The sequence below is a fragment of the Lutzomyia longipalpis genome, chromosome 3 (assembly GCF_024334085.1).
Source record: "Lutzomyia longipalpis isolate SR_M1_2022 chromosome 3, ASM2433408v1".
In the NCBI taxonomy this organism is placed as follows: domain Eukaryota; kingdom Metazoa; phylum Arthropoda; class Insecta; order Diptera; family Psychodidae; genus Lutzomyia; species Lutzomyia longipalpis.
This window is the reverse complement of record NC_074709.1, coordinates 3,005,399-3,018,206: the sequence shown is the minus strand read 5'-3', so window position 1 is coordinate 3,018,206 and position 12,808 is coordinate 3,005,399. Positions and strand designations below refer to the sequence as shown.

General features: G+C 35.3%; 5 protein-coding genes across 13 annotated transcripts in view; all 5 read right to left on the bottom strand.

The window, feature by feature from the left end:
* LOC129794073 (uncharacterized) overlaps nt 1-12,443 on the bottom strand; it is a 31,575-nt gene extending 19,132 nt beyond the window's left edge. Inside the window, exons 1-3 of one of the 5 annotated variants that reach the window (XM_055834672.1) lie at nt 12,338-12,443; nt 7,563-8,123; nt 906-2,418 (exon numbers count right to left, since the gene is read on the bottom strand). In XM_055834672.1, coding sequence (XP_055690647.1) covers nt 906-2,418; nt 7,563-8,062 — 2,013 coding nt within the window. In that variant the 5' untranslated portion in view covers nt 8,063-8,123; nt 12,338-12,443. Of the gene's footprint in view, nt 1-905; nt 2,419-7,562; nt 8,124-11,592 lie in introns of all 5 variants that reach the window. The other 4 variants (XM_055834673.1, XM_055834676.1, XM_055834674.1 and 1 more) reach the window with 4 other exon arrangements.
* The window catches only part of LOC129794093 (GPI mannosyltransferase 3), a 1,193,052-nt gene that overhangs the window by 344,059 nt on the left and 836,185 nt on the right, over nt 1-12,808 (bottom strand). The window lies entirely within an intron of this gene.
* Nucleotides 1-12,808, bottom strand: part of LOC129794120 (cytoplasmic tRNA 2-thiolation protein 1) — a 1,132,104-nt gene that overhangs the window by 344,059 nt on the left and 775,237 nt on the right. The window lies entirely within an intron of this gene.
* LOC129794129 (plasma membrane ascorbate-dependent reductase CYBRD1) overlaps nt 1-12,808 on the bottom strand; it is a 1,128,201-nt gene that overhangs the window by 344,059 nt on the left and 771,334 nt on the right. The window lies entirely within an intron of this gene.
* The window catches only part of LOC129794176 (cuticle protein 8-like), a 500,748-nt gene that overhangs the window by 344,059 nt on the left and 143,881 nt on the right, over nt 1-12,808 (bottom strand). The gene's annotated exons all lie outside the window — the stretch shown is intronic.

The window sequence follows — 12,808 nt, the reverse complement described above, 5'->3', positions numbered from 1 at the left end:
GAAAAACTAAACTAGGGCATATGAGTGAAGAAACGCACTGTCTCCGGTTTGTGCAATTGCATATGAAAGTGCACCGGCAAAGTGATCTCTATATTGCAGAAAATTGACTGCTGTACCTCTGTGTGAGATTAGTTTAATTAAATCTAAATTTATTTTAATCCCAACAATTTGCAATTGGCCTCTTTTTGGATAATTTTTTAAAGCTTTTCTTATGGTGTTCTTCAATGTATAAAATTCATTTGATTTAATTAATTTCAATATTGCACTTGAAAGAAAATTTTGGAGCTATGCAGTTGAATAATAATTTATAGAAAGCTTTAAGAGCTTTCAAAGCTTTCAATGTATAAAATTTATTAAATTTAATTGCATTTAAAATATCATTTTGGAGCCATTTGAAACTTTTTTCTAATTCTAATTTACATAGAATTAGAAAGCTTTAGATGACTTTAAAAGCTTTCTATATATTTTGTAAATTTAAGTAAAAATCTATGCGCTATAAAATTATTTAAAAAATTCTCAGCTCTGTGCCGAACATAGGACCGTGACACGAAATATCTTCACATATCGTTTTCAAGACAGAAGTCACTGTTTGGGTTGAGACGCGATATGAATAAAGTGTATGGGATTGCACAAGACGCATTGAGGCGCAATAGCCAAGTTTAGAGTATAATATGGTGCTTAAGTGCACTGAATTTATCCGGGAGGAGGAAGAGAGGCCCACTTGGAGACGTTACAAAACACACACACACGATTCGATGCCACGACAAGGTTACACGCATTTTCTTAACACTATGCACGGGGCAATAAAATACAAAAGGCATGTAAAATTGGGATTTTTCTCTCGAATGTGTCTGCGTGAGTCAGAGGGAGGAAAATTCGGGGAAAAAAAAGAAAAATGTACTCACGTATGAGACCACGGAGATGTGCTTCTTGCCGCTACTACTGCCAACTTTACCCTTCCGCACGAGAATTGGTTGATGATCGGGTCTATTGACCCCATAGTATTGCTCCCAGATGCTGGGTTTATTTCGATGCCACTCAAGGATCATTTCCTGTTCCGAAGCCTGCCCTTTGCATATCTTCGGCAGAAGAAGCGGGGCCGGTTGCATGGTAATATTTTGCTGAATTTGCGTTTGTTCATCCGCAACAATGGCATCACTATCCACAAAGTCTGGCATTATTTGGCCACAGTCCGATGTACACGGTGAGGTTTTCCGTTTGAGCTGAAAATTCGGATCTTCACTCTGGTGAATTAGGTCCTCGTCATAGAAGCCCATTGGTCGTCTCTCCGGCGTTATATGGCATGCATCAAATGGTTCGAGTTCCTTGCAATAATTCCTCATTACCAAACTTCCCAGGCGCCTCTCATTCTCCTGACTCCTCATTCGATTCTCCAGCGCATTCTTCATGCTTGTCAGACGGGCATCGCGTGCAATCCCTGCACATAGTTGTTGAATTTCAAATTCATTCGTCTGATTCATTAGCTTCAGATAGTCATCCAGGTCACTACGGAGATTCTCAATGTCCTCCTTAATCACAGTACTGTATTTTCGACGGGATTGTCGTTTGTCATCACTTCGATGGAAGGAGCCCCGCGATGATGGGGTTAATTGAGCACTACCCTCCTCATAGTGCTGCTCCAGCAGGGTGTTCAGCTTTTTCCGAATTTCCTCCAAAAATTCCCGTGTGGTCTGAATTGTAATACTATCTTCGCATTTTTGCAAGTACAGTGATAAGGATTTATCCACGGACGACTGAAGATCCTCAAGAACACCTTCAACGTAGTACGGATTTTCAGGACAGGAATTAACATATTTGGCACAACGATAGTTATTCTCCAGGCTATTGCTATCTGATAGATCATCGCATTCTAGCGCTGGATTGACAATCCCATCGCCAGAGCTCCCCTCGCCCGAGGCTCTCTTCTCCTTATTTAGCAGAAATGAATCCAAATTGATGTCCACGAGTGAATCATCCATGTCCGATGGCCAAATGGGTCGTGGTATTTGCCCATCAATACCCTCCATAATTGTCGGTAGTTTCTGCGTTGATCTCTTTGGGTATTCAATCGAGAGGCGCCTCTCGAGCGGTGCTCCAAAGTGATCATGCTCATACTCATATGTGATCGATCGATGGATCTTTCGACCATCATTGTGGGGGGTGTCAGGTAAATTGCACGATTTATTCTTCTCTGCGATCTTTGGTGTCATTTTTGCCGCCGTTGGCACTTCAATAGCATCAATCACGGGCTCACTGTATATGTGCTCATCCACTGAGCCTGTGGAGTAGTGATTAGAGCTATAGTATCCGGAGGAGCCACTCTTGTCCGTTGAATAGTGTGACGATGAAATGCGTTCATGACCAGATTTGCTGTAACCTTTTTCTGAACCGGAATTACTCGATCGTCTCACGGTGACTCTGAAACATGCAGAAAAAGAAAATTACTTCAATGCCCGCGAAGAGCAAAACAGTCCAATGTTCGCGTCTCATCCATTCCACATATATTCGTAATATAAGTAGGTATAAAATTTATTGGATAGAGAAGAAATGGCGCACATGCAAAAATTATACTTATATCTACCGGAAAGTTTTCTTACGTTTCTCATACATTAGAAGACTTAAGCCTAAACTCAATATTTTTGATTTATCTTTTCAATTTTGAAACTTAAGTTCTTATATTTAGATTTTTTATTGTTTTTAAATATGGGGCTTTTTATGGAAGATTCAAAGTTTCTGAAAGCTGGAGATTAAGGAAAAGCTCTTAATATTACCTCATTTTGAGCTAAAAAATAATTAGGTAATTTATTTCTATTTAATTTGTATCATTTCTGTTTTTTTTTAATTGAAGTTTCTTTATCATTTTCTTAAAGTTTTTTTTTTTTCATTTAATAAATGAAACACTGTGTACATATTTATTAAGAAATAATGTTCGTATTTTGCCATCAGGAGAAATTTCTAATGGCACAACTTGTTCTATGTTAGTCGGTCACACGCCAAACTGGACTTTTCACTCAATGCACATATTTTCCACAACATGCTGCACCTAATCTCTTTTTCTTTCATCTCGCGAAGCCTCGGAGGAAATTCTGCATTTCCTCCCCACTCGCGGACAACATGTGCGCGGTATTCAAGAAAACAAAGAGCTTGGCAGTGACAGGAAATTTTTTTTACAGACCCCAATATAAATTTATATACCTACATATATAGTAATTAGGTGGAGTGTGTGTTCAGTTTATCATAAATTAATCGGTGTGGAAGGGCAATAAAAAAGAAATTCGACAGATAGTCGCTGCCGATTGCGGCGAAGAACAAGAGTCGCACTTTCAAATCATTTCAATTTTTTTTTAACATTTCACACACCTTTTTTTTTCACCTTTTTCACCCAAATTGAGCTATATGGCATTACTTTTATGTACACATGCACATGTACAATTTATGTACTGCTAAATTGAGTGCCTAAAATTAATGAGCACATGGAGGGCAATGTCCGCAAGCATATTGGACATTAATTTATAAGACAAAATGTACGATGGTTTTCAGTCCAAGAAGTATTTCTAATCACCTCATGGAGACAGACACACAACACGCATATAAAGAGTCCACCGAACGTAACTGACCTACTCAACAGAGATTTGTGAAGGTAAAATTTTGCTCGTCGCATGGTAAAATTCCATCACAACATGAGATCCGACGAAAAAGAAGTCCAAGAAATATTTGGAACAGGTTTTTTCGGACTTTATTTTGATATGTATGTGGCATATTGAAAGAGAATTTGAATTGAGAGCAAAAGTTTCTCAAAAGCACACGCGCTATACAGCTTTATACATATCGCGCCAGCTCAAAATTTCCACCCAATTCTAAATATATGTATTGTTAATTAAATTATGCATAATTTGTTCTCTCTTCCATGGATTTTCGTAAGTTTTTTGTTGTCATGTTGCGGTTTGTGGTATTAAAGTGAAGCTAAGAAGACGAAAAAAAACCAGACTCAAGTCCCCTGACCACGATTTGAGGAGAATGAACGTGAGAGAAAAAGTGAAATTATGAAATTGTTCGCGAGACGCAGCAAAAAAAGGTCTTGCTTCCAAGAAAAAGCTGAATATGATGTTATTTTTTGCTTTTCTTCCATTTCGATAGAATGGAAATTTTTGACCCGGTTTATTGAGACTGTTGTTAGAAAAAAAAAAGTTTCTTTTGCAAAAAATAATTTTAAGATTATTTAATTTTACTAAAATTGTGCACAATTTTATTATTATCCAGTTTCTTGCGTTTATGCTGCGTGTATTTTATTATGCTCTATGCTTTTGAGATCTTTATTGAAATAAGAAAAAAAGAATTTTTTAAATTTTAACAACAAACAATCAATAAAGTATTGCACAATGGATAGATGAAGCCAAAAAATGCTGATGATTTTCCAATGACACGGTATTATTGAATATCCATTAGCATTAATCTCGATTGATTTTCCATTTAGTAGATGGATCCGAAAAGTGCGTTATCAATCTTAATATTTTTGCCGCGAACTAAGGACACTCATCATGTGAAAATCATCATCTTTTGGAATTTGTCCTGGACGTATAGCCTCCAAACTACACAAAAAAGTCCCCATGACACCATAAACAAATTGAATGGTGGCAATGTTATATGTATATATTTCCTCTCGCGCCGATTAAAAGTCCCAAAAGCTCCCAATTAAGCAAACATCCACCTCTTAAGTGTTGATCACTTGAAGATCTTTGTCTCTTAATTATCATCCATGCATTCGAGATAAGAAAATGGAATTTTTAGCGACTACCTTCACATTTATTCTTCCTCTGTTTTAACGAAGAAAAAATCCCATTGTATTGATTTTTAATCACCAATTAACCGAAATACTGATTGATTTTTTCTCGAAGTTAATAAAAAATGCGATTAAAAAAAGAAGTAGAATTTCATTGACAAATAACTTCAATAGTAAAACGCGGCAATTTGTATTATTTATTTGTACACGAAGTCAATGGCCTTTCACTTTAGTTAAGCCGCCCTGTGCTGCTGAAGAATTTTCATCTATATTTTGCGAACTTGCAAATCATTTCATTTAAGTGCGAGATCACCGGGAGGTTAAATAAGTCAAGAACGCAACAAGAAAACATTTTCAATTATCTGACTACCAATTTTTCAGAGATTGATTTAGAAGATCAAAATTGAATTGAAAAACAAAGATATACAAATACTTATTATCTCTTTGATTATTTAGCACGAATTTCAATTACACGCTCAGTCTGCAAAATTGATTTTGGGATAAAATGCTTAAACAAGGTGAAAAAAATTGTTTGGTGTAAATTGAAAATTAAAGAGCTAATTTTGACCTAAATAACCATTGCAGTGTTTATCTAGAAATTTTCCACTAATTTTATACTTGCAGAAATCTCTTATTTTTTGCGGAAAGTAGTTTTTAAAGAATCTCTCCAATAAAACAGAAAATATATGAAAATGATAATTGAGTAGGGGAGGGCGGGGCTAATAAAGTCACTTAAGGGTTTGGACAAAGCCGAAAATATCATATTTCCTAGCTAGATAGAACAAAATGATCTGAGAAAGAGTTGTAGGGCAAGAAATATCCTAAAGAATTGAGCTATTCATTTCGCTTTATCTGTTTGGGAAATATTATATTTTGAGCTTTTTTTAAACCCTTTAGTGACTTTTTTAACACCGCTCTCCCCTAAGATTTTTTTTTTAAATAAATTTCCTATAGTGTGCTAAGAAATTTCGCATAAGTTTAAAAAAAATTGCTTAAAGAATCACGACAGAGAGCAGAGACATCCGAGTTGAATTGCAGCACAAGGCAGCAGCACGAATGTCTCACACGTACAACTCTAAATTAATTAGAAGTGCGAGTTGTAAGAAAATCATTGCACAAAAATATGCAAAAGAAACAAAACTACTTGAGGAAACAATCAGGTATGCAATTAGCATTTCAAATGGACAACTCTGAGGTGCTCTTAAGTCAAAATGAAGCAAAAAAAAATTACACACAAATACACCACAAAGTGACACAAAAAAGGCGGGAACGACGAATTGAGATGCAGGATTAGCTAATCTTCATACACGCGGGAAACACGAGAGATTCCTCACTATACACCCAGTATTTACTTTTCCATCTTCATCGCATTTGGGTTTTTCTGCCATTTCTGGGCTACCACACTACTTCATCACCATACAGTTCTTCATGCTACTGTGAATAAAGTGGAAGAAAAACATCGAGGTGGGTACGTGATGAGAAGGAATTGAATAACACGGAGTGAGAACGCGGCGGAGCGAATTTTGTAATAATCCAGTATAAAAATCAGTGAAATGACGACCTTCAAACATGACCAAAAGTAGAGCAACTGAAATGGAATTTTAAAACGCCTTGTTTTTTTTGTCTTTTTGTACCACCAAAAGGTATAAACAGAGAAATAAAAACATTGCCATATCTTTCTATGTAAATGAACCTACATATAACGATAATCACCGGTCAAGGTCGTCTTATCTTGTAGGTATGAAACTTTTATTGGGACATTCACACTATATGCAGAATACAGTGATGCTTCAGTTTATGCAGTTTATGAATTTTCTTAATTAATTTAGATTACTCTTTTTTGGGATTTTTTCATTAACCCTCCGTTTACTATGAGGGGTAGGTGAGCGACCCCAGAGCTATATTTCGATTTATTGCGCCTTAGTTATTAAAGGAATAGAACCAAGCTTTTGGAATTAAGTTCATTGGTTATCTGAGGGGATTGTGTAAAAATTTGAGGTTAATCCGACAATCAGAAAAAAAGTTATTAACAAAAATGTAAGAAGAGAGAATTCAAAAATTGGTGTAACGGTCAATTTTATTCCTTTTTCTCTTTGCTTTGTCACATTTTTGTCTCTTTCTAGATGATTCTAACCTCAAAAAAATCATTGAAAAAATCCATTTAAAATCTATTTTTGTGTTCTAAAATGAACAAAAGACTTCTTAGAGAGTACTAAGGAGTCTATTAAAGCTCGTTTGACCGAAAGAATTTGCTTTTTTTGCGAAAAATTCTATGAGGTCGGTCACTTACCCCATAGCAACGTAAGAGTTTTGGTCACAGTATACGGAGGGTTAAAAAATATCTCAAGGCCAAGGAATTTGCTAAATTCATCAAAAAAGGTAGGAACAGACAAAAGAAGAAAACTAGGATAAATTAAAATTAAATGAAATTCCAGTTTAGGACTCTTCAACTAGGACGAAACCTAGTTTTATAACCGTTTTAAGGAAATCTAGCTTTTCATATTTAAAAATATAAATCAATTGCAAACCGGCTCTGCTCTTTTCCATATAAGGATTTTAAAGAAATTATCAATTTGCAGACTTCACATAAAACCATTCGCATCTTCTTCCAATTTAGAGAAAAAAGTCAATCTTTCATACATTGAATGCATTAAATTTAATTTAAAATTACACAATCAAACGCACCGCGAGATAAGAGGAGTTTTGTGAAACGCAAACACATTAAATGAATTAATATTACCTACTAGTTTTTTTTTAGAGTAATAGAAACTTGAGTACTCACCCGGATTCTTGCTGCTTGAGACAAACCCGCGGCAGGAGAAACGCGTTATATTCCGGATTTGGCGTTCCTGCTGTCGTTGAGGAATCTGGTAAATCAGCTCTCTGGCCATCATCAGTACTCTCCGTCTTGGCGACGGTGGTCTTTTGCATCACTTTGGGTGATTCCGCAACAGAACACAATTCCTTTGTCGATCCATCACTACTCACATTATCCCCTTCGGCTTTTATTGTGAACTTCTCCTCGGTGGCAAAGGGATTCTTCCGTGATTTACCGAGGGTGGAATTGTTGGAGAAGTAGCTTGTGATTTTTTTCAGATAGCTCCTCGAGACACCAGCGATACTCCGTGTCTTTGGCACACTTATTCGCCCCTCCTCGATGACACTCTGTGGATCTTTTTTGGGATCAAGGGGAGCCGGGAGGATTTCATCCAGTGGTCCAGGGTGTGTCTTTGTATCGGCACCCATGTCTCGCCTCTTCACCTCGTCTTTCCATCTGGACATTTTTCACACGTCTGGCACAAATGTCTCCGCGTTCACGCCGAGCACACCTAGTCATATGGGACTGCCCAAGATGCCGAGGGACCAGCCAGAAGTAGTAAGTAAGAAAAAAAGGCAACCCATTAATCTTTCTATAAGCTCAATAAGTGTCTTATTGAGAAATTCTCTGCCATTTGGCTATTTCGCTATGCTGACTATTTTTAATCAAATTACTGTCTCAAATAGTTTTTTCTTATAAAATTCTCCATGCACTAACAATTTAATTGTGCCTGTGAATTTTGTGGTAAATCATGTCGAAAAACACCTACGATATCTTTTCCAATATTCCCCAGGTATGTACAAACTTAAGAAATAATTTGATTTGTCGCTTATGGGGCTCTCAAATGAATTGTAAATTTATTTTTCATACCACAAGCCTGCATGTGTTGGCAAATGGTCAAGCGATGTATGATCATTTAGATGATAATAAATTAATTTTGTGGGCTTCTTACAAAAATTACTCTTCAGGCAATTTTTGAAAAAAAAATCTACATAATTCTGTTGTGACAGAAAGGGTTGAACCATTGAATAGGTTGGTTGTGGGTGATTTAGTGAGGAATTATACGAAATTCTTTATTAATTTGATGAGTTTCATAACATGTCAAGAGAGTCAAAGAGAAAAAAAACTTAGCTTTTCCTACCAAAACTTTTCCAGCTTAAAGAAAGACTCGAGAGATTCAAAAGCTCTAGAAGAAAGATTGAGCGAAAACATATCCTGGCGAAAACCAGATGATCAGCAGAATGTAGGTAGATGTTAATCAATATTAAATTTAATGACACAAAAATTAATTACATTTTAAATTACACATTTATATTTATGGAGTCACCTGGTAGTTTATAAGCTTCCACTTCATAATTCAATCAAAGAATATTTCAATTTCTTTTTCAATTTTACAAGAAAACATTTTTCTTTTAATTTTTTTTAAAATTCTTTTCACCTAAATGATGCTCAATCGTAAAGTTTCTGTTTTATGAGATTTTCGTACTTAAAATCACAGCTAAAAAACTTAATCCACTGTATAGCTGAATAAATTTAATTGTATGCGTCATAAATATTCGAATTGGCAATAACTGAAAAAATATTTTGAAAATATCTTCATTTTCTACATTTAATTACCGGAGGGAGTAGCCCCAATCAAAGCCACAAAACTCCCACAATTTAAACAAAAAAGCAATTTTTGGTTGCCCAATTTCACATTTATATATTTTGAAATCTATTATTAACGTTAATGTGCTGCGATTTATAAAAAAAAATTGCAAAATTCAAGTAAAACGCAAATTGAATAAAATTTTAATCATGCCCAGGTAGGTAATTCCTGTATTTGCAGAAAGGGATTTGCAAAGCAGAGTAATTGTTGACGATGATTCTCAAGCTCTGCCCCCGTTATTGATGGTGATAAGTGCAGAACCACGAGTGCATCTCACGTGATGGGTTGAGGAGGGATTTTCCTCAAGACCGACCATCAAAGTGGCTAAAAGTCTTGTGCGCGTTCTTCGCGGTATTGTGTTACGATGTTACGTAAAATGGGCTAATGAGTTTATTTCATTGCTCATGTGTATTTAATAAACACCGCCAGTGATTTTTTTTCACAGGCTCTTTCCTCTTCAAGCTGACTTCGGGGAGGGCCCCCGTTTTGAGCGAGAGTAAATTTTGTGCTGCCGTTTTGCACCAACCCACCAAGAGAGTGAAAGTTTCTTGTGTATTTGTGAATAAACCAACTCTAATTTGACTGGTACATACGAAAAATTCAGCACGAGGGGTCCAAAAAAGCAATATACTTATATGGCTTTACAAAAAAAAATTGCAAATTACCAACCCGCACAACCAGGTAAAATTTTCCAAAATAATACGCAGTATGATTTTAGAATTGTGCAAAAAAAATACATATAATATAAATTTTCTGCGATGCATGATTAAACCTCCAAATTGAAGGCCTTCACCCTATATGCGTTTGGGTATAGAGTAAAATTTCAATGAAATCAAAAAATTATATTCCACCACAAAACGCTAATTTGCTGATCAAAGCGCAAATTTGAAAATTTTGCAGGTAGAGTTTGCACTACCAATTAGAATTTCAGGCATTTCTTGCTTCTGGGTTTAGTCACCTGTTTTCCCCACTATTTCTTCACAGATTATGTGTAAAAATTTTCACAATTTCTCACGTCGTTTAAACCCGTTTTAAATCAATTTTAAATTTCCTACAATTTTGTCAAAAGGCTAGGGAAATTATTCAAATGAACTGGTGAATGACTAAAAGAATTGAAATTTTCCAAGTTATCAAAACTGATTTTATTTTAAATTACAGCATCTAAAATTTTTGATTTTTTCGTGAAATTTTTAATGTTCTTGAATTTTGTTATGTAATTTGCGCTTCAATCAACAAAATGTTCTAAAGAATGTTCTAAAAAAAAATCTTTAATAGTTTTTGAAAGCACTCAAGAGAGGAATTACTTGTAAGCTTTCTTAGATCAGTAAAAGATAGTCTTATTTAAGAAAAGATTGGAGGTAAATAAGTCATTCAAAGGATACAGAAAACTTTCAAAAGATAATAATATTCAATCAAAAACAAATTAAATAAATTTATTTTAAAACAAATAGAACCTTTAGTAAAAGAAACATAATGGGTGCAAACATACAAATTTTTAACAGAAAATTAATGATTTTTTAGTGCCAAAAAAAAATTGCCAAAAAAGTATTTTTCCACGGTTTCGTGCCATCTCTCTACACATAAAAAGTATAAGTAGTATTTAACATCACTCCCCCAAGTTAGCACTATCACATATATGGTAAATTTGCAAATTTTCTCCCAGTGTGATCAGTTTGTTTGCCTTAAAGATGCTTCATCTTTTGTACTAACATCCACAATCTTGACAGACAGATCAAACATGAAATAAAAATCCCACCCGAAAATACACACAATGCCCAATTGAAATGACTCTCTTTGCAAGATTGATAAAAAAAATCCACTTCACATGTTTTTTTTTATGATTTTTTTTAGTATTTACATAAAAGTAGCGTTGTCTTGTAATTTTTCTCTTGTCTTGTAGAGACATTAATTAGAATCAGTGTGAAAATAGCCAAATTAGCCCGAAAAAAAGAGGGGAAATATATTTCATGAAAGCCATGGGATGCTACAAGGGAAATTGCGATGAAAAGTCTCACGCCCACACTTAATGGAAGGCACATGAACGGTGTGTATTTAAAATTATTCAACTTCCACGGGAAAAGTCGAAAAAAATGGAAAGTATATACATATTTCCCTGGTCACAATTAATTGATAATTTGTGCTGGCTCTCTCTTTCACTCCATCTCAATTTCATCCCAATTAATTCCAATTCTAATTCGCCCGAAAGAGTGTGGGAGATTTTTTTTGTGTTGGAGATTCAATGTAAAATGAATTTTCTGGCAATGAAAGGCCTCTGCTTGCGCGCATCTTTCTGAGATTTTTTTTTTCATTTCAGAATACACGATGATGAAAACGGAGAAAACTTACATTTAGTGATAACATCAAATGCACACTCGCTCGAGATTTTCGTGCACTCTTGCTATTTTCATCAGCTTTATAATTTATGCCCTTTGCACGATATCCTCAATATTTTCTGCGTACCCGGCTCATAATTCACAAAAAAAAGAAAATTCATCCAATAAACCAATACAATTTTCCTTCAATTGGTACACCACACAAGAGGGGTTCCGCTGATGATTAATTGCAATATATCCACAAATTTTATTCCATATTGCAAATCTCCGGACATATATACAATGTCTCACAGTCCGTTACAGTTGCACAAACTTGAATATATCAACTGAATGTATATCTCCAGGCATCGGCGGTGAGGGATTTTTTCTTTACTTTATTCTACGCCAAAGTGGAACAGAGTCAAAGTGGAGAGAAAATGCACGAAAAATCACATGAAAATACACAAAACACCACACAATTGTACTTGGGATGGCATTTAGAAATCAAAGAGAGATCTTGTCTTGGGGTATATAAGGTATATTAAACATATGGGAGCCACGGAGAAACACGGTGTGCACGCTCTTCACCTTCTCGTCTGACGATCCGAAAGCAACTGCTGACTTGAGTTTAGTGGCAACGTGCAAGACCGCAGCACACCTCCAAGACAGAGACTACACACCGTCCCCTAAAGAGTGCACTTTACTACACAACAACCCAACACGGTGGTGGACGACACCGAAAAAACATAAGGCCAGAAATCTTCACAAAATATACTCACGAGAGCAATGAAAGTTCCAATTTCGTGCTGCTGCTTGCTTTTGGATGGCACTGAAACCTCTAAAATTGATATCACCACGAGATGGGAGTCTATACGGCGGATTAACGTGTTTTTTGAGAGCTTTTTTAATTATCTATAAAATTATGGATAAGGAGCTTTCAAGAAATTTTTAATTTTTCATAATTTAATGTTATTTTCTTCTAATAAGTAGGAATCTTTACTAATTTCTAACCTTTAGGTATGTACAATTTATTGCCAATCATCTCAAGGAAAAAGTCAGGAGTTAAAGAAACTCTGCCTTCAAGCTTTCTACCCTTAACCAAGAAAGCCAGATGAAAGCTTATAGGAAACCGAGAATTATAACTAGGCTTGCACTAAATTTTCAAAAAAATAATAATTCATTAAGTTTAATTTTGTGAAATTAGATCGAAAATTAACCAATAAGCTGTCTGTTTAATTTAATCAACTAAA